This window comes from Mandrillus leucophaeus, unplaced genomic scaffold (genome assembly GCF_000951045.1).
Source record: "Mandrillus leucophaeus isolate KB7577 unplaced genomic scaffold, Mleu.le_1.0 Scaffold116, whole genome shotgun sequence".
Lineage (NCBI taxonomy): Eukaryota > Metazoa > Chordata > Mammalia > Primates > Cercopithecidae > Mandrillus > Mandrillus leucophaeus.
The window spans coordinates 7,586,956-7,612,139 of NW_012099876.1; the positions used below are offsets into that span (position 1 = coordinate 7,586,956).

Consider the following 25,184-nt stretch of genomic DNA (forward strand, 5'->3'; position numbering starts at 1 on the left):
AATTTTCATAAAATAAATCATATGATGATATACCATTTATATAAAGTTTAAAATCAAGGAAAACTAAACAATGTATTATTTAGAGATACACAAAAGTGTGAAAAAAGCTTTCAGGAAAAGCAGGGGGTAAACACAAAGTAAAGGATGGGGAGAAAGCACAGTAGTAAGATCAGAGAGGCCCACATGGGGCTTCAAACATATGGGTAATGGGCAATTTCTTAGGCTGGGTGGCAGGTCCACAGGTGTTCATTTTATTATTGTCCTTTATAACTTACAAATTTATTATGTCCTTCTTTTAAAAATATATGAAACATTTCATAGTAAAAGATGAAAACAAAACTGGATAAAAGGGTAGCTGCACAAATGGAAGCAGTATCATGTACGAAAGTTAATTATCAGCATTACGAACACATCTGTCGATAGGAAAGAACCTGAAGTTATTCTCCGGGTAAGGTGGGGCTAACTTAATGGCAAGGTAACAATTCCCATGTGTGCTCATCACATAATCAGGCTCTGGATGAATTGTGGGCCTCAGATCTGTTTAGGATGAAGAACTCCAACACAAGCTTGGCACAAACGCCACTGGCTAAATACACAGCCTTTTTTTTAACCTCTAAGAGCCCATATGCCTCCTACCCTGAATTGTTTAAGATTTTTCTTAAATATATGGAATGTGTTTCTCATTGATCTCCATATTCACTGCTTCCTACTGACCACTCCCTGGCAGACACCCCTGAACTTCATAGGGTTTACCAGGCTCCCAACAACACATGTTTTGGTACAAGGTGCAAAATAGGAAATTAACCCATATACTAAGATTGGCTGTTTATGCTATATATTTGCATATATTCTAATTACCTGTATCTAATTACAAGCTTAAAATGGTAAAGAACTCATTTTTTCACCAGAAGACTTGATTTGATATGCCTTTGTTTATCCATTTATTAACCATACTATATACGGCAGCCTCAATAAAGCACTTCTGTAGAGGCCTGGAAAGCACATGTAATTGTACTTCAGCAGGTAAAAATATATTGGCTTATTTTTTCTCTAAAAGCAGAGAGAAAATTAATTCTTTTCAGCTGTTTCATTCCAGGGACAAGCATTTGCTTTGCGTTAAATCAGCGATTTGTAGGCTGGGCTTTGTCAGCAACTCATGATCTGGAGGTAGGAGGTCGCAGGATGGGTGTTGCAAACATGTTCACATCCTAATTGTCCTTTTTACAAGGCTATTTGTGGAGACTTTCCTCTGTGATCCCTTTAAACTGCCTCAAAATCATCTAGTTCTTGGATGCTCCTCATTATCCAACATTTCCAACCAATATTGTTTGTTTTTTATGAACATGAGGATATACTCTGTTATATTTCATTTTTCTAGAAGAAGAGTCAACTTCTTTTAAAGTTTCTGCTAAATAATCAATAAAGAAACTCCATTTGGCACCTAATTCATCCATCCAATAATTATTGGGAGCCTATTAAGTTCAATATGACGTGGCTTCTGCCCTTGAATAGCTCACAATCTGGTGTTATGATTCTTAGAAGCAATGGAATTTTCCAGTGCCTGGGAAGATATTTCAAACCTCTATAACCCCTGTGTGTGTCACTGGAGCTCAAAGACCTGTAATTTATTCCTCTCAAATAACTGAGTTCGGAAAAAAAGATTAAGAAGTGCTGGTCTACGAGAAGGGGCTAGGATGTGTCACAGTCATTATTAGAGGGAATGTCAACTGCATGGTGCTAACAGAGCACAAGGAAGGAGCAAATTACCTGGGGGGAGGACTTCCAGAGGATTCGAAGATTCACATTTGATCAGGGTTTTAAAGACTTTTATTGGCCCAGAGCTTAACACAGCAAGAGCATATGCAAGTTATTGGGGGAAAAAGCAAAAATAATTCTTTGGAAGACCAAGTGATTTGGAGTGGCCAGAGTTAAGATATTGAGAATGAACGAAGGAAAAGAAAAACTAGTTGAACTCCATGGACATATACAATTATTTGTCAATTTTTTTTAAAGGACGAGTTAGAAATAACACTGAAAGCATATTCTGAGGTCAGATCAGGGGATGTCATTTCCCATCAAGTTAGGTAGCTCCCATCTGTGCTACAGGAAATTCACCAGCAGAGGGTGTGTGTGCGTCTGTGTGTGGCGGGGGAGTGTGTGTGTATGCATGTGAGTATGCGTGTGTGTTGCCTGCTGAAAAATTAAAAGTAGGGAACATGGAAGTAACAGTAAGAGATACAATGTTTGTTTTATTTTAGCATACATAAGAAGATTCAACATTTAGCTTAGACATACAGTAAACTAATTACATATATTTATGTCACTGTCGGGTTGAACAGTGTCCTTCTGATCTTGGGATTGGTGTGGCTCTGTAGGTCAAGTTCTCATTTTTGCCCTTTCTTCTTTGGGGAAGTCTTCTCTCCTGCCCCTGGTTTGGGACCTATGGCTATGTTCTCTGGGCCAGCTGCACAGTTGTTATATAGAAAGAACTCTGGGAGCAATAACGGAGATGGGACTGAGGGGACAAATAGAGAAGGAAAGGCTGGAGGTGAGGGAAACTTGATTAGAGACTGCATTGAAGAGGACACGCATCATATTTGTCCTAGAGGGTACACAAAAAGAGAATCAGGATCTACTGATGAAAACAAAAATCCAAAAGCTGCCTAAAGATGGCAACAGAGCACCTTGATTTGTCATCGCAGCTCATTAGGCGGAAGGCTTAAAAGGCTTATTAGTTATCTACTGCTACATAATAAATTCTCTCAAAATGTGGTGGTTTAAGACAGCAAACACTTATTATCTCACAGTTTCTGTGGGTCAGAAATTCTGCAGTGGCTTCATTGGGTGGTTCTTTCAAAGGGTCTCCAATGAGATTTCAGTCAAGATGCTGCCATGGACTGCCGTCATCTGAAGGCTCACTCAGATCTCTGAGGCTGTTGGCAGGAAGCCCTGGTTCCTCAGAAGCAGCTGTTGGGAGGAGGTCGCAGTTTTTTGCGAAGTGGGCTTCTCTAAAACACAGCTGCTTGAGTGTTCTCATGACATGGCAGTTGGTCTCACTGAGAGGGAGTGATTCAACAGAGAGCCCAAGGAGGAAGCCACAATGCCTTTCTGACCTAGTCTCAGAAATCGGACACTGTCACTTCTGCCATAAATTTACTGGTTGGAAGCGAGTCTGCAGTGTTTGGCTCACAGTCAAGGGCAGGGGAATTGAGCTCCACCTCTTGAAGGGAGGAGTATTCAACAAACTATGGACAAAGCACCTGTAACAAGGTCACACAAGTGGACTTTGAAAGTTCCTTCATATCTGAGATTCTCCAATTCTATTCATGAATCAGTAGACAAAGGGCAAACCTCATAGGTGTCCATTACTTGAGTCATATCACCTTGGAAACAGCCCACTGGAGCTCTGATAACTAATGTATTTGTCAAGAGGAGAGTCTACCTAACGGCTTCCAGGAAACTCCATCAAGCAGCAATGAGGTTTGACTGAAACTGCTTGTGTGATGTAATGAGAAAAATATTTATGATTTTCAGAAAAGAAAGTGGACACAGAAAAGGCTACAGTAGGAGATTGTGTGATTATATTATTCTTGGGACCAAAAAAGTGATTAACAATATACAGCAGTTAAGTTTTTTTTTTTTAATTTTGGAAATTGTTTTGTTTTATTTGGATGTGTAGAAAAGAAAGACTTCTGAGCTTTCTTGTTACTGGAAATTACTGAGCATCCAGGAGCCAGGAGTTTATAGTTATACTCTTATGACAGTGAAAAAGCAATAAATGGAAGTCATGGTCCAAACATGAAGCAAATTAATTTATAGCTAATTTGGAGCAATTGATAGAAAGGAGAATCCACTTGATCTCAATGACTGAAACAGTCTCCTTTTACAGGCAGAGGTTTATGACAAACCCTGATTTCTACATGTCCGATCTTCTGCTTCTAGGGTATGCAGTGAGCACTATTTATACTATAATCCTGATGCTGTCAATGCTGGTCACTGACACTATTTAGAGTCAACCCCTGATCAAACTGCAGAGATAAGCATAGATATAAGAAGGCACATGTTAATAATCATAACAACAATGGTATTGTTGACAGAGATTGAGGTGAGGTAGGAGAGTGAAGGAGGAAGAGAAAAGGAGAAAAGCAAGTGCTATAGGGTCTGAATGTTTGTTTCTTCCAAAATCCATGTTGAAACCTATTCCCCAATATGGCAGTATTAAGATGTGGGACCCTGAAAAGGTGATTAGGTCATGAGGACTGTGCCCTCATGAATGGATTAATACCTTCACAGATTAATGGGTTATCATGGGACTGGAACTGGTGGCTTTATAGGAAGAGGAAGAGAGACCTGAGTTAGCACACTCAGCCGCCTCACCATGTGATGTCCTGTGCCCCTATGGACTCTACAGAGAGTCCCCGCCAGCAAGAAGGCCCTCATCACATGCAGCCCCCTGACCTTGGACTTCTCAGCCTCCATGACTGTAAGAAATAAATTAATTTTCTTTACAAATCACTCAGGTATTCTGTTAGTTTTAGGTATTCTGTCATAAGCAACAGAAAACAGACTAACAGTGCATGAAAACAGACTAACAGAAAACAGTGCATGAACTTTCCTCAACTTACATAGTTGAAGTGGTGAGGAATGTTTGATAGACATTATATAACGTTAATGGATCAAGAAATAGTGTGTTGAAGTGCAATAATTTTTAAAATATTATTTCAAGTTAGAGTAGAATTCCAACAAAAATCAGGAAGGAAGAGAAGTGGGATATGGTGGGGGCTGGGTTTTTAATTTTTTCACAGAAAGGGGTCACAAGTTACTGACTAATCAAGAAATAGATGTGTGAGCACATTCTATAGAGTGAGGGTGTTTCCCATGAGAATAACCAGAACCAAAGACTGACTGATGGCTCTGGAAATGGAGTATAAAAGGTGACTTTCACATCTTTGATTCCTGTCCTTCTATACTGTTTGAATTTACTTTGTTTCCTACTTCTATACCATTTGAATTTATTTTCTTACCACATACTTAACATTCATACCTGTTATAGAAAGTTCACACAATTGGTAGCATCTGTAAGTTGACATTAGCCTATGTTCGCCAGGTTTTAGTAGATAAGCTTCACAAGCATCAACACCTCCAGTTAACAAACGGCAAGGTTTCACTTATTTCATAAATTGGCACTTCACACTTAATGCTTCCTCTTGAAATAAAGAGTTTATAAATCACTACATTGGTAATAAAAACTATATAACGTGAGCTAAAATACTATGGCTTATCCTTAAATATGCATTTTTGTACCACCAAAAATGAAAAGCCAACCAAAAAGACATTACCGTTTTCAGGGTTAACACAAATAGGTAAGAGTCCAGGCTCAGTAGAGTACTGTGATACTCTTTTTAGGAATAATCGATGAAACAATTTTAATGCCCCCCGCAACCCACCGCTGCCCAAACACTAAGGGTTATTCTTCTGAGGTTTTTTGTTTGTCTGTTTTATTATACTTTAAGTTCCGGGATACATGTGCAGAATGTGCAGGTTTGTTACATAGGTATACACGTGCCATGGAGGGCTTGCTGCACCCATCCATCTGTCATCTACATTAAGTATTTCTCCTAATGCTATCCCTCCCCTAGCCTCCTAGCCCCTGACAGGCTCCACTGTGTGATGTTCCCTTCCCTGTGTCCACGTGTTCTCACTGTTCAACTCCCAGTTATGGGTGTTTGGTTTTCTGTTCCTGTGTTAAGTTTGCTGAGAATGATGGTTTCTAACTTCATCCATGTCCCTGTAAAGGTTTTATGGAAACCCCATGTCCATCCTCCGCATATGTTTAAAACAAACCAGGTTGGGTTTAACTATCTAACTGGAAGAACATTCAAAGGATTCAACAATGATTAAGATACCAAAGAATAAAACTAGTATTTGTCTTGTTTTAACAAAACATGACTGTTAAAAAGCACATCTCCTTGGAGTAACCTAGGTACTACGTACAGAGGGTAGAAGGAAAGACTATGGCAAAAAAAAAAATATATATACATATATACAGCTGGTGGTTAGCGTCCAGGTGGAGAAAAAGGCCTTTTATATAAAGTGTACTTTTTCTCTGAGGAATGAACAAAGAGATTTTATGAAAATGTTTTGGGCTTCTATAGAAAAAGTATTTTTATACCCATAAAAAACACTCAGTCTTCTACTTCATAAACTACGAAGGGACGTGTACTATAGCAATTGACAACAATCACACAATATACATCAGGCACCACTCACGCTTTCTGTAAGGAAATTTACAGGAAGGGTTAAACTACCACAACTCCCGTGGATGACCTATAGTGCTTGTATTAAAAAAAACAAAAGCAACAAAAAACACAAGAATGGACTAGTACACTGAGCTATTGCAATGAAAATGTACAAACTCCTACTGCATGTAACATGGATGAATCTAACAAGCTTAAATACTGACTGAAGACTAGACACAAGTGATACATACTCCTGATTCTATTGACATAATAAATAAAACCAGGCAAAACTAACCATGGTGTTACAAGTCAGCATACTGTTTAACTTTGGAGGGGGTAGAGATCAGAAGGGGTCAAAAGGGGACTTCTGGGGTTGTGGTAAAGTTCTATTTTTTTTTTAAATCTGGGTGCTGGTTACAGGGGGGTGGGTTCACTTTGTGATAATTCATCAAGCAGTTGCAGTTATGATTTGTACACTTTTCTAAAAATGTACGTATGCTTCCGTTAAAAAGTTAACTTAAAAAAAATAACATATGGTGCCCCTGCTAGTGTATGTGTCACCTTTATGCAGATTTTCTTAATGTGTCCCCTCTGGAGAGATGGATTAGAAAAAGGCAACCCTGTGGTCAGCGGCCGCCCCACAACTCTGTGCCTTCACAAACAGAGGGTGGGCTGGGTTTCATCCCACTGGTGCTTGGCTGGAAACAAAACCACACATCTGGATGGACATCTGCAAATCTGCAAAAACACTCATTTGACCCTCTCTCAGCACAGCTTTATGAGGAGGGCAGGGCAGACGTCCTTGTTTTACAGATGAGGAAATGGCATGGAACAGCAAGACTGAAGCACGAAGGTGTCATGGCTAACGAGCCACAGAGCCAGGACTGACCTCTAGGCCAGTAGCTCTTCACTCGCTTCTCATTCCTTTTGGGGAATGGGAACAGGAAGAAGCTTCTCTCTCTATTACTGTGTGCCTTGTTATGGGGTCACCTCAAGTGCTTTGCAGAATAAGACAGGGCATGAATACGTGGTCCAATGTTGTTAATACTGGACTTTAGTAAAGGTCCTTGGTTCTAAGCTTATTTGAAATATATTCTCTAAGTGTGTACTTAAAAATGAACATTCATCTTTTACATGCTTACCTATGGAAAACGATCGCAGAACAGGGAGGTTCAGACAGCAATAAAGCATGCCGACCCTCCTGCAGTTTAAAATTATTGACTTAAGGGTATACATATTTTCATTTTTTCTTGAAAAAATAAAACAAAAGAGAAAGACGCACACAATGCACATGTCTCACTTACCTAGAAGTGTCTGCTTATTTTGGGAGGAGTCAGGCTCGGCAGAACATCTGCACGAACGGAGAACAATCACTCCGCCTAGCACGCCATCTTCACTGGCGAGGAAAGGTGAACCTAGGCAGAAAGGACTAGTAGTCATTTTTCAGTGAATTTTACTTTTTTAATTTTCAATTTTCACTTGATTATTAGAACAAAAATGTGGCATGAATAAGATCTTGAAAGATGCCCATTTTCTGACAACCACCATTGTTCATACCTCATTATACACTTGATGGCAAAGGCAGGTTTATGCCTGAACAGGGGCCATTTGGCAAAGAAAATGCCACATGCTGTCAGGAAGATGTAAGTGGGGGAGGGAATGTGCATTACTGTATTCAGAATGGAACTGGAAACGCTACCAGATTAAAGGACCAAAACCCAAATACAGGAAAAAATGCTCAACAACTCTCTTTGATCAGCTCTTAGGGATCACTTACCACAGGCTCTCCCTGCTGTCAGGGACACACCACCAAAAGCTTCAGTTTACTACCTTAAATGCAATTTGAAACAATAAGCCACAAACTTTATTATAAACATTTTTAAATGCTTCTGATGGTTCACACAAATAAGGGTGAAACTGCATTTCTATGATGAGAGTCTGGTGGTTAGAAAGAGTTGGGCCTCTTTGGGATCTCACACACTGAACCACTGTGAGCATTTCAAGAACATTATATTTTAAAACCCCTCATTTTTCTTCCCCAAGGACATCTTCTTCAAACATCTGGCATAGCAAGTGAGCACATGGAGAACAAATGCAAAATTAACCCAAGAACTATCAAAGAGAGTAGTAAAAAATCAAACCCAACCAAATTGGATTTGGTGGGAGCTTCTGGTTAAACTTACTATATTAAATACACGTATTTTTCTCCCTCCCTCCCCAAATCCTACTGACCTGATGGGAAAGGAAGAAAAAAGCCATAGCCCAATAAGGGCAGAGAAAGAGGCAGACAAGGAAAAAACTGACCTTTTGGAAAATGGTAAGAAGACAGATAAGTGGTTGCTCACCTAGCAAACCCACGAAAGCTGAAATCTAAGTTTTCATGAGGCAGGGGAAAATTGGAGTGGAGGATACCCACAGGAAACCAAACCAGTTTTGCCATAAAATGCAAAAAGGTTCAGAAATTGGAGGCTTCAAGTTCCTCTGAAGGCAGGGGTATGAGGTAGAGATGATAAAAGATGGTAAGTTGACAGTGTCCAAAAGAATCCTCTAGATCAGAGGTTGTCCTGCTAAGAATGCCATCATTTTGTTTTGTTTTTAGTTTTTAAAGGGTTGTTTAAAAGAGAAAAAAAAAGGAGGAAGAGGAAGAGAAGGAGGACCAACATGCCACACAGACCGTGATACAGGCTGCAAAGCCCATAATCTTTATTCTCTAGCTCTTTCACAGAAAAACTTTGCCAACTCCTAATCTAGAACAGGAGATCAGAACTGCAGTTCCTTTCCAAAAAGGAAGTGACTCCTCCCTAACCCTGAAGAAGCCAGGATATTTACTCTCTAGAGAAGGTGAACCAGACAGAGTTGAGACTTGGGAGCATCAGGGTTAGCCCAGGGCAGGAAAGAGGTTACACACTGAAAACAGGGAGCTGAGGTATGTCTTTATGCTAAATAGTGAAATAACCAGCTCCCAGGATGCAAGAAATCAAACTGATATACTCCAAGAAGAGACTAGATAGATAGTCCCTTTCCAGCAACCCAGCCAACTCAAGACTAAAGACCTACTTGAGAGATGCCCGCAAGAAAACATGTCCTTGCCTTAGGGTGAGGGCTTCAAGATGACAAGTATGACTCATACACAAAAGGATTTTAGTTCAGCTTGGCATTTAACCATTAAATAGTTAATACCAAACCGTTGATATGTAACTAGTACAGACAATCTAGGATTATTAGTTGTTTTAGTTAGGTCTCTGTTTTAGGAAAGACAGAGACCAAAAAAACAAAATAGTTACACAGGGAAAATTTGGGCAAGTGTACTGAGCAGAAGAAAAGTAAAACAAAACAACAACAACAAAAAACATTAAAAAGACAGATGAAAAATGAGTGAAAAATATAAGAAAATCACAAGACTAGGCCAGAACTATCCAATATGTGAATAACAGGAGTTTTAGAGAGACTAGAAAAAATAAAAGGAGTAAAATTTCTAAGAAATAATTCAAAAACATTTCCAAGAATTTTAGATGAGTGTTCAAACTGAAAAGGTCCATCAACCTCCCAGTACAACTCATGAAAAAGGCACCCCATGAAGATTTATCCCTATGAAATATTAAGATACTAAGGAAGGAAAGAAGGGTCTAAAAACTTTCAAATGGGAAGAAAAGATCACATGGAAAGCAAGGGTATTACAATGGCATCAGATTTCTCAACAACAGCAATACCTGAAGCTAAAAGATTATGAGGCACTCTCTTCAAAATGCTGAGGAAAAATTATTTCCAACCTAGAATTCTATATTCAGCCAAAAGGTCAATAAAGTATGAAAGCGGAATAAAGCTCTACAAAGTCTCAAAGAGATTACCTCCCATGCATTCTTTCTCAGAAAGCTACAGGATGAATGTTCCTTGACAGAATGAAGAAGTGAGGTAAATAATGAGGAAGAAAATAAGATCTGGATACAGAGGATCCAAAACAAGAGAAGATAATGGGATTCCAGATGACAGAGCTATGCAGCAAGCTGAGAGAGCAAACTGAATTGGAGCATGAGGTCAGAGGAGGCCAGGAAAGGTAATTCTAAGGGGAGGGAAAAATAAACTGACTCAATACATGTTGGTTTGAAATTACTGAGAGAAAATGTTTCAGATTTTGAGGAAAGTTTGGAGATGAAGACTAGTACCAAAAAAATAATAAGACTTGTACAAGAAATGAAATGGAATCACAGTATACTATGTAGCTAGGATGTGAATCGCTAGAGTAAACAAATATAAACTCTCATACTGATAAGCAAAAAAAAAAAAAAAAAAGAGGGAGAGAAGTTTAATTTTCAGAACCACCCTGCCATGCAATTTTTTATCATCATTTACAGATGAAGAACCTGAGCTTCAGAGAGGTTCAATGACTTGCTACAGCCAAGCTATAGTTGAGCAGGAAATATGGCTTCCCCCAGCATCTTCTGAGCCATGATCCTTGCTTCATTTGTAGCAATGCCTCTCACGTAACAAAAAAAATCTCTGAAAAACCTCAAAATGCAACTGTGTGCTGGAAACCTCCATCCCAACAGTACTCAAACATGGCACCTCTACAACTGTTCCTTTTACCACCAAATCCAGAAACTTCTCCTGGCCTCCAATAACTCATCTAAGCTCAAAATCCTTTACCTCTTCCTTCTCCAACAAGTCAACACTTCACACCATGTCAAATCTGTTAGTTCTCCCTATGACCTCATTTTGGCCTGCCCCCTCCCTTCATTCCCACTGACAAGACCCTCAATGTATTCTCATTGTCCAAGAAACCCTGCAACCAGCTCTAATCTGGCCTTCTGTTCTAGTCATTCAAATCTCTAAATTAATTAATTTAATAAAAATGTACTAACTGCCAGGACTCTTCGAGGCACTGGGGATACAGAAGTCAACAAAGCCCCTGTATACATCTAGTTGAGTAGCTTGGGGGACAAGTATTAAACTCACAAACCAATATGGAAATCCACCCAATAGCAGTAAGTGTTATAAAGAAAATGAACCCGGTAAATGATGGAGAGTGTCAGTGGGGCTGAGCTTTGTCTACATCAAAGAGCAAGAAGGCCTCTTTTGGTCAGGAGCTAACCATGTGATAATCTGAGGAAAGACCATTCCAGGCAGATCGACCAGCAAATGCAGAGACTCTGAGGTGAGGGAGGGAGGGGGAAGAAAGGATAGAATATGAGTTTAAGAGAGGCCAGGGCCAGGTCACAGACTGTGATAACATTTATTTGGACTTGTAAAAGTTACTTAGCTGTGCAGAATGTAATGGCAAGGCAAGCATAAAAGCAACAACTAACTAAGCTGCTGTGGCAGCCCAGTTGAGAGGTGACAGTGGCCTGGGTGAGCCTTCTGACAGTGAGGGCTATCTACAGAAGTTGGGTCTGTGATATACTCTGCAAGTAGAACTAATAGAGTTGTTCGTGGAAGGGACATTGGAGGCATGGGAAACAGAGACTTCAAAGTTTACTGTAAAAAGAGATATGCATCCCAGGCCATATCATTAAACAACTGAAAAACCTGTAATAGCTCCCAACTGCCTGTAGAATGATGCCCAAATTCCTTAGTCTGGCGTAGCCTTTCTTATCCTTCCCAATCTTATCACCCTGTTTATTTTACACATCATTTGTACTTCCCATACTCTACTCCCCTAAGATTTCCCCCGGGCCCCTGGTTGTGAACTGTCCTTCCTGGCTCCCTTTCCCCTGATAAACTGAGTGTTCTTCAGCTCCAGTGCCTTTTATACAGATCCGAACTTTCTGGGGTAAAGGTATCTCATTCACCTTTGAAGCCCCCTAGTTATTATCAAAATAATTCCAACACACATACACACACACACACACACACACACACACACACACACTCCTGCCTACATCACTGTAGTGTGGCAAAGAGAATGGCAAGAAAGAAGAAAATGATCCCAGCACTTTGAGAGGCCAAGGCGGGTGGATCACGAGGTCAGGAGTTCAAAACCATCCTGGCCAAGATGGTGAAACCCTGTCTCTATTTGTAAAAATACAAAAATTAGCCAGGCATGGTGGTGGGCACCTGTAATCCCAGTTACTCAGGAGGCTGAGGCAGAGAACTGCTTGAACCTGGGAGGTGGAGGTTGCAGTGAGCCGAGATTGCGCCACTGCACTCCAGCCTGGGTGAGGCAACAGAGCAAGACTCCGTCTAAGGAAAAAAAAAAAAAAAAAGAAGAGAATGGCACTTTTACGCAAGTACTCTGAAAGCGAGCAGGGGCCCAGGCTACTACGCAAGCTTATATCAGCGTTGCATTTGGTATGAGCTCGTCCAATTATTTAATGAAAGTACGGTTAGAGCGCATTTCAAGATTCCATATTTTTTGTGGAAAATACTAAGATTTTTATATTATCACCATGGTGCCGGAAAAACACTAACACAGACAGAAAACCTTGTTTTAGTCTGGTGATAGCAACTATGTGTTATTAAGATATAACTTTTTAAATTGCACTCTTCAGCTTTTTCAAGTTTTCTTGAAGGCTGTTGTGAGGACTGAATTTTTATGTATGAACTTTTTATAGTTTCTAAGATGCTATTTAAACATTTGGTAGCAGTAACATTCATGGTAAGGACCGTTGAGCATTTTGCTGGTTTTCAAAAACTATCATGTGGAACAAGATGTATTACTATACCAGCCTAGTTAATCTTCTACAACAGCGGGAACCAGTGCTCAACTGACTAGATGGTGGTGGTGACAGGGTATCAATTTCCCTAGTTAAAAATGTTAAAGTGTCTATATAAAAGGAAACATTATTTATTCCTCTTACTAGTAAAGAAAAAGAAAGAAAGAAAGAAAAATTAACATGGAGTGACATGTGGGGCACTGCCTAAGCACTTTCTATACCCACAGAGGGAAACGGGGACAAAAACTAATAAACTAAGACAATCCTAAATTCCATTAACATATGTGCAAGCAGCTGTAAAAAAACAAGTGGATTAGTAAAGAAGTAAGAAAGAAGATCAAACTTTATTCACTATAATAATCTCAACTAGATCCCCTAAATACCTAAGTCTGTAACTGCTATGGAATGAAACTGTAATTACAGATGGTGAGACACACTCACTGTGATTAAATGTATGTAATCTGGACATTCACTTAGGTTGTAAATTCAGACTATATACAAATTACAGACCCACTTATTGTATTTGTGCTATAATCTTTAAGGATGAAAACGCTGAAGAAATTTGAGAGGAGGACCACGATGAATATTAAAACACAGAAGTTAACAAGAATTTGAATGCATATTATTTTGGTTGCTAGTAACAGATTCCTAAATAGAAAAATCTAAAGCAGCAAGGGGAATTTGCCAGCTCATAAAATCTAACAGGAAAAAAACCAAAGGGGTTAACCCTGGTATGATCAACTAGAACCACAAGGCCAGTGGAGTGGAGTTAGGATTAGGCAAACAAATCCACAGATGTCCACAACACACAAACGGACAGAACATAGAGCCAGGGAACCAGGAAATCAGAGTTCCAGATTTGGTGCTGTATTCTTGAACAAGACACCTTATCTCTCTGAACCATGCTTTTCTTCCTTCATCTGAAAAATTACACACTGGACTAACAGTCTCTGATGTGCAGGTATAGTGTTAGGAGTATTTTCAGTATTAGAGATTCATCTCTACCCACAAACGCAACCAGCATTACCTGATACCAGACAGGCCAAAATATCAGAGCTCCTTTTGCAAAACCTGACACAAAGCTTCCTCTTTAACACGTGGGAATTTATCAAGAGAGTCATTCTGTAGCTAGAGGGTAGCTGCTAGTGTTCCACCTTCCCATTACATTTAATAAAGAATTTCTGTCCTTTCAATGCATTTCTGTGCATTGCTTTGCTCTTTTTAATTCCTATGTGCCAAATCACTTGAATGCCATTCTCTCTTGGAGGAATTACATACCTATTGATAAAAATAAATATATTGACACACAGAGACAGTTTGGAGGTAAGGTGAGCAAGAAAATAAAGAACTGGGGAATGAATATTCCCTACTGAAAACACATACCCCGACTCCAGAACAAGAGATTATAAATATACTATTTAAATATCAAAGTAGGATAACAGTTTATACTTCCTGGAAGATCAAGGACTTTTTCTCTTAAGATGCACTTAAGTCTACAAGATTGTCTCCATCATCCTATTATAAGATATATATTAAGTTAACTGCATTCTACCATTTGCTGCTCCTACAAAAATCCCAGTGGAATGATGTTCACTACATTCACAAAGAGAAGCCAAAGGAAACAAAGAAAGAACCTCAGGCGCATGGAGGTAAATGAGCCTACAGAAACGCAAGGAAGAAGCGGGAGCTGGGCATTAGAATCCACCTCCAGCTCAGCTTACAGATACCATCACTGTGTGCCGTTTTCTGGTGATAAGCAGAATTTCAAGGTCTCCAACTTAACTTTTAAAGAGGAGAGGAGAGGAGAGTTGAATTGAAAACTGAGTTAAGTTTGGCCAATAACCATTCTGAAATCCCTTATCTAACAAAATTTAAAAGATAGGAAGAGTCAACTTATTTCAGAACAGAAAATTCCAAACTTCTAAACTATAATCAAAACTATAAAACCATATACATATGGGAGAGATAGTCAATCTTTGGATAAATTTACTGACTCTGCCACAAAGATTAGGAGTAAGAAACCAAACTAGACTGAGAACTCAATTAAATCCTCGGCTTCTTGATTTAATCAATCGTATATGTACATAATACTGTACTAGAAATGAGACAAGAGTTCTTTTGCTGTTTTTAAGAAGTTTAACACAGGGTCTCTGTCCTCAAGGACATAATTCAGTTGAGGAGAAAAAACAACATATTTTGAAATTCATAAAGCAGTCTAAGAAGAATCAGAAGGCATCTTGTTTTTCTGAACGTTCCATCCCAGCATTCCATCTGCAAGTGGAGGGGCCTGGGATCCCACAAACCCACCGTCCAGCAACAATAATGGGTTGAGACAGGAGAACTGCTGACCAAGGGAGCAAGTGGGAATGTCCGACACAAAACTGAAGACTCGGTGGAGGGGAAGCCAAATGGCCTAGGCTTTTAGCCCTAGTTCCAGCATTCTCCATGATTAACTTTTAGGTAAGAAGTAGTTCTTTGCCTTCAGAATCTACTACCCTGCCAACCCCTAGATGCAGGAGAATGTAGTGAACACATTCCTTCCCCTTGTTTCCAGCTGCTAGACCTCCATCTCCACGAGCATCACACAACAGAAGAGGGCAAAATAAAGCCAGATAGTGGCAGAAGGCAAACTGTCCTTTGTGGGAGTAGGTGGGGTGCTATAGATGCATATTTGCACATTAATACTAAGAGTAGAAGCCATGAATTTGAGAAGTACAACATTCATTCAACAAATATTTCATATTTTATAAAAATTCACTTCACAATATTTAAGAATCAGTTCTGTGCCAACCACTGTGTAATACTGAATAAGGCAAAATCGGTGGTCTCAAGTCATCTATGATATGACAATCAATAAACAATCAATGCTAGAAGGGAAAATCAAGCAGGATAAGAGAGACATAGTTGTTTGACAGGTATGGAGGGAGACAGTTGTTTAATCAGGATGGTCAAGGATGGCCTCTCTGATAAAAGTAAAATTTCGAGAAAAACTCCAGCAAGTAAGAGAACAAACAACATAGGTATTGGACGCTTGAGACAAAAATGCTTCCAGTGTAGTAAAGAAATACATCTCCATAGACAATTTATATAATACAGATACTAGGCCCAATGACCAGGTATGCTCGTCAGTTTACATCAAGAAAAGGAGGGCTGGATGGTATTCAGCTGATTGTTAACAGTTGGTATCCTTAATGGTTGTTAACTATCTTGACTATCCCATGACAAAAAGTACATTTTCAATAAATTACTGTTCTTCTAAGAAATGTACTACGAAACCACCACTGTAGGTTTTAAATAACAACAAAATGATAACAAAAAACCCACAAAATAATATAAAATGAAAGCATGTTTCACTCCAAGGCCTATCTATAGATGTAGGTACCATCAAGAGTTCCTTGTAGACAAAAGCCACACCAAGGCAATTTTCAATGCACTATATTCACTGCCACTTAGCCCTAAAAAAACAATTCTTCTTATCAATAAAGTTACAAATAAAAAGTTTTAATCAGAAAAAAGGGAGTTCTTTGTATATCCTTTCTGAAATTATCCACATGTAATCTGGGCATTTAAAAATTTTTTCATTCAATAGGACCATGTTTTATACACTTTTCTCAATCTGACTTTTTAAATTCAACAATATAGCTCAGAGATCCTCCATCTCAGCACACACAAATTTAGCTTAGACTTTTCAACAATGAATATGCTCTTGGACACAGATGCCATCACTTCTTTATTTAGTATTCTATTGAGGGACCTTTAGATTTTTACCAATTTTGGTTTCTTGCCATTGCAAGTGATGCCACAGCGAACATCTGGACATATTTACCTTTCACACGTGTATGAATATATCTATAGGATATATTTCTAAACATAGAGTTGATGAATCAATCAGCATACTCATTTATTTGCTACAGATTCCTAAACTTTCCTCTAAAAATATTTACACCCACAAGAAACAGTGTTTGAGAGTACCTATTTTCCCGATGGGGAAATGCCAGCCTTACAAAAACTAGGTATTAGCAAACTTTTTGATTATTACTAATCTGATACATGAAAAACAGTAGTATCACACTATTGTGTTGATTTGCATTTATTTATGAATAAATTAATTACCTATATGTTTACAAGCCATTTGTGTTTCTTTATCTGTGAGTTGCTTTCACATCTGTGGCATACACAACTGGTTGCCTACATATTATCCATTCTCCCTTTCTTCCTTACAGTAAGGCAATCCCCAATTTTGTATGGGGTAGAAAAGTGCCTAGCTTCCCAAACTCTTTTGTGGCTGGTTAGCTAAGTGGCAAAGTGTTCTAGCAGAGCTTATTACAGGGCAGACTCAACTAGCACAAATTTTATTGGCTGCTGCTATCTGCTTCAGACTTTGCGTCTGAAAGTGGAGCAGCTATCTTGTTCTCATGAAGAATAAAGCCACCTACTAAAGATAGCCAAACAGAGAGAGGCTAAGCCCCAAATGCACTATGAAGCCTGTGTGCCAGGCTGAAATGCTGGATTGCTTTCAGACATTTTATGTGAGAAAATAAAAGCCCTCATTTTGTTAAGCCCTTCTGTCTGGATTTGTCATATCAACATAATCCCAAACTGAAAATTTCCTTCATCCATATCTTTATTGGGTACTTGTATTTTTTTCTTACTAATTTGCTATACTCTTTACTTATTAAGGCAGTAAGTCCTTGGCTATTATGTGCTGCAAATATTTTTCCCCAGTTGGTCATACTATTTGTTAATTTTATCTACGACCTTTTTTGTAATACAAAAGTTTTTAATGCTTATGTAATCAAAATATGTAGTCTCTTTCTTCTAAGGCTTCTGTGTTGGCAGTTTTACAAGAAAGGTCTTCTCTAATAAAAAATTACGAAAATAACTTGTCCACGTTTTCTATTAGCTTTCACAACTACAATTTTTAATTTTAGAACTTCAGTTCTTCTGGACTTAATTTTGGTATAAAGACTGCAGTGAAGATCTTGTTGTTGTCTTATATTCCTAAATGGTCGGCCAATTGCCCAACATAAATTTCTTGAAAAAGGTCTCTCTTATCCATTGATTTGAAATACATTTTTAATCACACAGTAAATTCCCATAATTGCAGGTATACCTAGATTAACCTGTTCCATTGATGAAATTATTCCTATATTGATTTCAAGTGGCTTTATTTTCACAATATTCTTTGCTGCTTTCATGTCATTTTTTCACATTATCTTAAACATTGGCTTGACAAATACTCTTGCCTTCGCTTTAATTAGAATTTTCATATGGTCATAATTTAATTAACTGTGATTTTGCCTTAGGGTCAGAATGTCCTGATAATTTTTTCCCAGGAAAGCCTAAAGACAGAGTCAATTATAGCCTTGTCACTCCAAAATTCTGGGATCATATGTATTCTCACACAAAGAAATGTGGCATGGTACTCTAAAATAAAATGCGCAAGTAGACTTGTACATAATTTAAAAAGATCTCTTATGCCTTTGATCAAATAAGCATCTTTGTAGAATGTCTTCTGAGATGTACACAGTAGGAAACGCAACATTTTTTTCATGGTCAGTTCTTGCTCTGCTAATCTATTTTATTTGCCACAGGCTATAATCACCATCCATAATACTCCAAGAAAATAATTCTCAGCAACCCTCAGCCTACTCCCAAAAAAAACAGGACAAAAAGAACGCAAAACAAACCAACAAAAAAACCCTTAGTTCTAAGAGGGGTTAGATGGCAAGTTGTCTTTGAGTGAGGTAAAAACACCCAGGACTGGTACATTTTTAGGTCAATTTAATCATGTGTATATGGAAGAATTCACTGATTCAGTGTTTAAAACATGTATAGCATTAAAACTTTTTTTTAATGAGTGTTTGCTCATTAAATTCTAGATTCTATGTGTGCTAACAATCTTATGGTATCTACCATATCGCCCAAAGGCACCAGTGCTCCTGAGCAATGCCTTTTGCTTCAGGAGGACTATGCTGGTATCTTTTATGTGGACTTGGTAAACAAAGTTGATATGGTCAAATAATGCAGGTGAGCAACCTGGGGTACAAGGGACTGTCTCCACCAGTCACTGCCTGAAGACCTTCAAAGGACATCAGACTTTAAAGAACATTATACATTTAGTTGTTGTTGCTCATTGTGTTTCCTTCTCTGAGTTATTTCCTTACATACCCAGTTTTACCATGAGAGCAACTCTATTCACTTTTACTTTGTATGGTCAGATCCCACTTACTGTGCAGAAGCACATAACATAGAAGCCTTCTAGCACGGTTTTAATTCCGATGTAAATGTAGCTTTATGTGCTCTCATGAACTTTGTCTTTAAGTAAGTAAATAAATAAATCTATTTTATTGCAACAACAATGGCTTTGAACAGCTGCTGTGTGGGAAGCTTGATAAAATGGTGATTGCTGATATTCCGATTCCTATTAAGTTTCTGGATACTTCAATATTTTTCACTTTGATGATTGCACTGAGGTTATACAGTTATATAATTATAAATGCATATTGTTATACCCGAACTTACAACTCTAGGTCTAGAAATACTGCAATGTTTACATTGTGAACTTTAAATGAAACTGTCATATATCCCTATACAGTGAATCACTGTATCCTGAACCCTATAATAGGGAGTCACCCATTAATGCAAGAGGACATTTACATAGAAAGCTATAATTCAGTTGTACAATGTATCAGTGCAATGATATATAGGTTTTTGCATCTCACTTGAATGTACTTCTCTATATAAAGGCATACCCTGAAGATACTGAGGGTTCATTTCCAAACAACCGCAACAGAGCAAATAACACAATAAATGGCATACCACAATAAAGTGAGTCATACAAGTTTTTTGGTTTCTCAGTGCATATGCAAGTTATGTTTACACTACTATACTGTAATCTACTAAGTGTATAACAGTGCTATGTCTAAAAAAAGTAAATAATTTAAAAAATGCTTTATTGCAAAAAATACTAATGATTATGAGACTCAGATGAGTCATATCCTTTTGCTGGTGGGCGGTCTTGCCTCGATGTTGAAGGCTGCTGATGGATCAGAGTGATGGCTCATGAAGACTGAGGTGGCTGTAACAATTCCTTAAAAATAAGATGCCAATGAAGTTTGCAGCATCAATTGACTCTTCCTTTCATGAAAGATTTCTTCGTAGCATGCAATGCTGTTTAATAGCATTTTACTCACAGTAGACCTTTCAAATTAAAGTCAATCCTCTCAAACCTTGAAGTTGCTTTATCAAATAAGTTATGCAATATCCTAATTCTTTTCCTTATTTCAACAACGTTCACAACTTCTTCACTAGGAGAAGATTCCATCTCAAGCAATCACTTTCTTTGCTCATTCACAGAAGCAACTCCTCATCTGTTAAAGTTTTATCATAAAACTGCAGCAATTCAGTCACATCTTCAGGCACCATTCTAATTCTAGTTTCTTGATATTTCTACCACATCTACAGTGACTTCCACCAATGAAGTTTTAAACTCCTCAAAGTCATCCATGAAAGTTAGAATATACTTCTTCCAAACTCTTGTGAATGTTATTTTGACCTCTTCCCGTGAATCACAAATGTTCCCAATGGCATCTAGAAGGTTTTTAATTTACTTGACCCAGATTTCAAAAGCAACAAGTCCTGATGGAGAAGGTTTTCAAAAGGTTTTTAATTTACTTAACCCACGTTCATCAGAAGAATCACTATCTATGGCAGCTATAGCCTTATAAAATGTATTCCTTGAATAATAAGAGCTTCAGTATGGATGTTATGTTAGCAGCCATGAAAACATTAATCTCCTTGTACATCTCCATCAGAGCCCTTGCATGACCAGGTGCATCGTCATAGAGCAAAACTATTTTGAAAGGAGTATTTTTTCCTTAGCAGTAGATCTCAACAGTGGGGTTAAAATATTCAATAAACTGTGGTGTAAACAGATGTGCCGTCATCTAGACTTTGTTGTCCCATTCATAAGGCACAGGAAGAGTAGATTTAGTATGATTCTTAAGGGCCCTAGGATTTTTTGACTGATAAATAAGCACCGGCTTCAACTGAAAATCACCAGCTGCATTAGTCTCTAACAAGAGAGTCAGCATGTTCTCAGAAGCCAAAGCATTGACTTCTCCTGGCCAGCTATGAAAGTCTGAGATGGCATCATCTTCGAATAGAGGGCCATTTTGTCTGCCTTGAAAATCTGTTGTTTAGTGCAATCACCTTCTTCAGTGATCTTAACTAGAACTTCTGGATAACCTGTTGCAGCTTCTCCATCAGGACTTGTTGCTTCACCTTGCACTTTCATATTATGGAGGCAGCTTCTTTCCTTACACCTCATGAATCAATCTCTGCTAGATTCTAACTTTTCTTCTGCAGCTTCCTCACCTCTCTCAGCCCTAACAGAATTAAAGAGAGTTAGGATCTTGCTCTGGATTGGGATCTTGGTTAAGGGAGTGTTATGCCTTAACACTGAGTGTTATGTCAGATGCTCTATCCCCATACCAAGCTGTTTCACTTCCTTATCATCTGTGTGTTCACTAGAGTAGCACTTTTTAATTTACTTCAAGAACTTTTCCTTTGTATTCACAACTTGGCTAACTGGTGTAGAAGGCTTACCTTTTGACCCATCTCAGCTTTTGACATGCCTTCCTCACTAACCTTAATCATTTCTAGCTTTTGACTTAAAGTGAGAGATTTGCAACTCTTCAAATCACCTGAACATGCAGAGTCATTAATTGGCCTAATGTCAATATTATTGTGTCTCAGTGAATAAGGAGACCAAGGACAGCAAGAGAAACAGGGGAACAACTGGTTAGTGGAGCAATCAGAATACACACATTTATCACACACAGTTAGATTTACAGTATTTTATGACCACAGTTTGTGGCACCCCAAAATAATTACCATAGTAACATCAAAGATCACTGATGACAAGACTATCATCACAGATACAGTAACAATAAAAAAGCTTGAGATATTGTAAGAATTATCAAAATGTGACATAGAAATACAAAGTAAGCATACACTGTTGGAAAAATGGCATCAATAGATTTGTTCAATGCAGAGTTGTCATAAATTTTCAATTTGTTTTGAAAAATGCAGTATCTGCTAAGCATAATAAAATGAGGTATGCCTCTATTCCATTCTTAGTGAACTCACTGAACATACTAAATACCTGCTCTGTACTCAATGCTCTCCCAGGCAGTGTGATACACAAACATTAAAAAAAAAAAAGTTCCTGAAAAACTTACAACTCTCTTGGCCAGACACAATTTACTTACATAAAGCTAGAAAACAGCACATAGTAATATATTTTAAATTTTTATATATACAAATTCATATATATACATATTCCACACATACTATAAATATGTACATGTCTCACTAGAATCTACAGGCAACTAGACTATCTGTTCACCACTGATCACCCAGAACAGTGTCTGACACATAGTAGGTGATCAACAAATACTTGTTAAGTAAATAAATGAGAAGCCCAATAGCTTCTCATTTATTGGAATCTGAGAAGGGCATACTCACTTTATTAGGGAAAGGCCTCAGGATGGAGAAAAGGAAAATCTGCCCTCGGATGATGGGTTGAACTTGGTCCAAAATCATGGTGCTGAGCAAACACTACGTAATCAATCAGTCACAGCTCTTGACTATTTGGACAATGTGAACCTTGATAAAGGTCACAAAGAAGAGTGCTCAGAATATGGCAGACACTTAGTATCCACTACATGATCTGGATCTAGAGAAAGGCTGAAGGCTGCATGGCCAGGACATGTGGAAAGATGATGTCCCTAACAGGCAGCACTGGGAAAAGAGCCAACTGGGTTTAGACATGGAATTGTTTTGTCAAATCAAGGAACTAATAAGTAATGAAAGGAGCCAAGAAGAGAAGGGACGGGAACAAAGTCTGGAAGTCCAAGTGACCATAACGTAGAGACCACTGAGATCTATGGAGGAGGAGAAACAACATGAAAAGAAAAATCAAACGGACTAAAATGGAAACATCAGACAGGAATGGCAAGGAACTGATGGTGCAGGACAGGCGAACTCGCTGAAATGGGAACAGCAGAGTAAGAAACAGACCTGAGGGATCTTGTGGCAAAAGAGAAGAATGGATGAGGTAATTGCTATAAAAGACAGCAACTGGTGGCCAAGATGTTCAAGAGAGTGGTGTTGTCTTCAAGATCTCCTTAGCATGTGATGACACAATGCTCACATTAATCAGGGACTTAACTTTTTAATGAAATTCCAATATGATTTTTAGGTGTTTTGAAAAGTCAAGCAAGCACTGCTAGACCTAGAGTTTTCATGGAGGAAGACTCACATTGTAAACATTTTCTTCCCACTTGGGAATGGCACATACTTACACTGGGATTTAAGAGCCTAAACTGAAAGGGAGGGAGATCATAAAAAGGTGACTCATCACCTAGAAGAGTACATGGAGAGCATGATTACTTTTCCTTCATTTATTCTTTAGCGAGTTATTACGTACTATTCATTACATACTGAACCCCATTCTGGATGATGGGATTACATCAGTAAACAAGATACAGATGGTCCCAGCTCACAGGAAGGTTACATTCTGATAGCGGAAATGGCCAAGCAAGCAAATATACACATACACATCATTTACAACAGTAATAGTCCCATGGAGGAAACAAACAAGGGGCTGCGAAGGAGGCTGATAGGCCAAGAGGAACCCACCACTGCATGGTCTTTCAGAGCAGGTGGTATTTCAATTTTGACTAAAAGATAAGGAAGGAGGAAGATTGGAAAAGATGAGGAAGATGAAGGTTGGAGAGAAGGACGTTCCAGATGAAGAAATAGCACATGCCAAGTCCTGAGAAGTAAAGGAACCTAGGAATTGAGGGAAAAGAAACCAAGCAGATCAGTGTCCTGAGTAAGACAGTGATCCGAGATGATGTTGAGGAGACAGCCATCAAGGGATAAGACAGTGGATTTATATCATCAGAAATAAAATCTTTAGAGAATGAATTGAAACATGTTGCTCTGTGGAGAATGATGGGGTGGGGGCAGTTAGTCAAGAGAAGAGGCAGGAAGACTGCTTAGGAAACGTCTGTGATAGTTTCAGGGAGAGTTCCTTGGTGAGTGTGGAGAGACCTCCATGTCCCCTGGATGATGGCCTCCCTTCCCCTGGCCCAGGGAGGTATCCTAGCATGGCTGAATGAGCTAAACCCTCCCCACAGTGCTTAGTATATGCCGTAGCATATGCTGCTTAGAGGAGAAGTGGGACAAGAAGAAATGTGACTGAGGACTGAAGCCAGGTGCTGTACCGAAGAGAGCATGTGAGTTACTGCTGCCCATCGGGGGCCCACATACCACAGTCAAATGTGTACAAGTGGTTACTGACCTCGACCTGTCATTTCAACCAGATTGTTTATATGTCCCCTTGTCATTACGTAATATCAAGTGCAGTGCCCTAAGGACAGTTGTCAGAGAATTCTGGGCACGGCAAGCCCACTTCCTGTGAAATTCCTTCCCAGGTCTGAGGCTCTGAATTCCTTCCTTGTGCCAGTCCCTGGAGGCCTTGTTTATCCCTGGAAGCCCCATCATTCTAATTCAGCAGAGCTCCAAATTGTTAACCTTAGGGTACTGGGCAGGATCTACTTTATAGCTTGTCATTTTTTACTAAATAAAGCCCTGAACTTTTTTTCACTTTGTGGTGGAATTTTAGCTGCCCTGTTTGATTTAATTGCATATTTTTACATTCTACACATGTCTAGGAGCCTTGGGCTGTAGAGAATCTTTTACTGTATCTAATAAATAAAATGAAAATAAGGAACTTTAGGATCAAACAATAAATGCCTTCTTAAAAAAACAATAGGGAAAAAGGAGAGCCACTAACTTTTAAAGTTTTTAAAAACATTTTTGGAGAGTAAATCTTATCATTTATCACTGACAAAACGGCTAATAAGACAGCAAGGGTAACTGAAAATTATTAGCTCCTTTCTTTCATTTGTATTGGTAAAAATGTCTCTGCCAGAATTAATACAGGGGGTCTTCAAAAAATTCATAGAAAATATGCATTATGAAACAACTATGCATGGATTTCAAAAATTTTTGCACGAAAATAAACTCACACTAACTTGCTATAACACGTCTGAAAGAGATCTAGTTTGAAGCACTAAGAAATATAAGACATTAACATCACACACCGGGGCCTATCATGGGGAGGGGGAGGGGGGAGGGATTGCATTGGGAGTTATACCTGATGTAAATGACGAGTTGATGGGTGCTGACGAGTTGATGGGTGCAGCACAGCAACATGGCA

General features: G+C 38.7%; 1 protein-coding gene across 1 annotated transcript in view; it reads right to left on the reverse strand.

The window, feature by feature from the left end:
* Positions 1 to 25,184, reverse strand: part of LOC105553056 (threonine aspartase 1-like) — a 92,726-nt gene that overhangs the window by 38,757 nt on the left and 28,785 nt on the right. Inside the window, exon 3 of the mRNA XM_011998984.1 lies at positions 7,544 to 7,654. Coding sequence (XP_011854374.1) covers positions 7,544 to 7,654 — 111 coding nt within the window. The remainder of the gene's footprint in view (positions 1 to 7,543; positions 7,655 to 25,184) is intronic.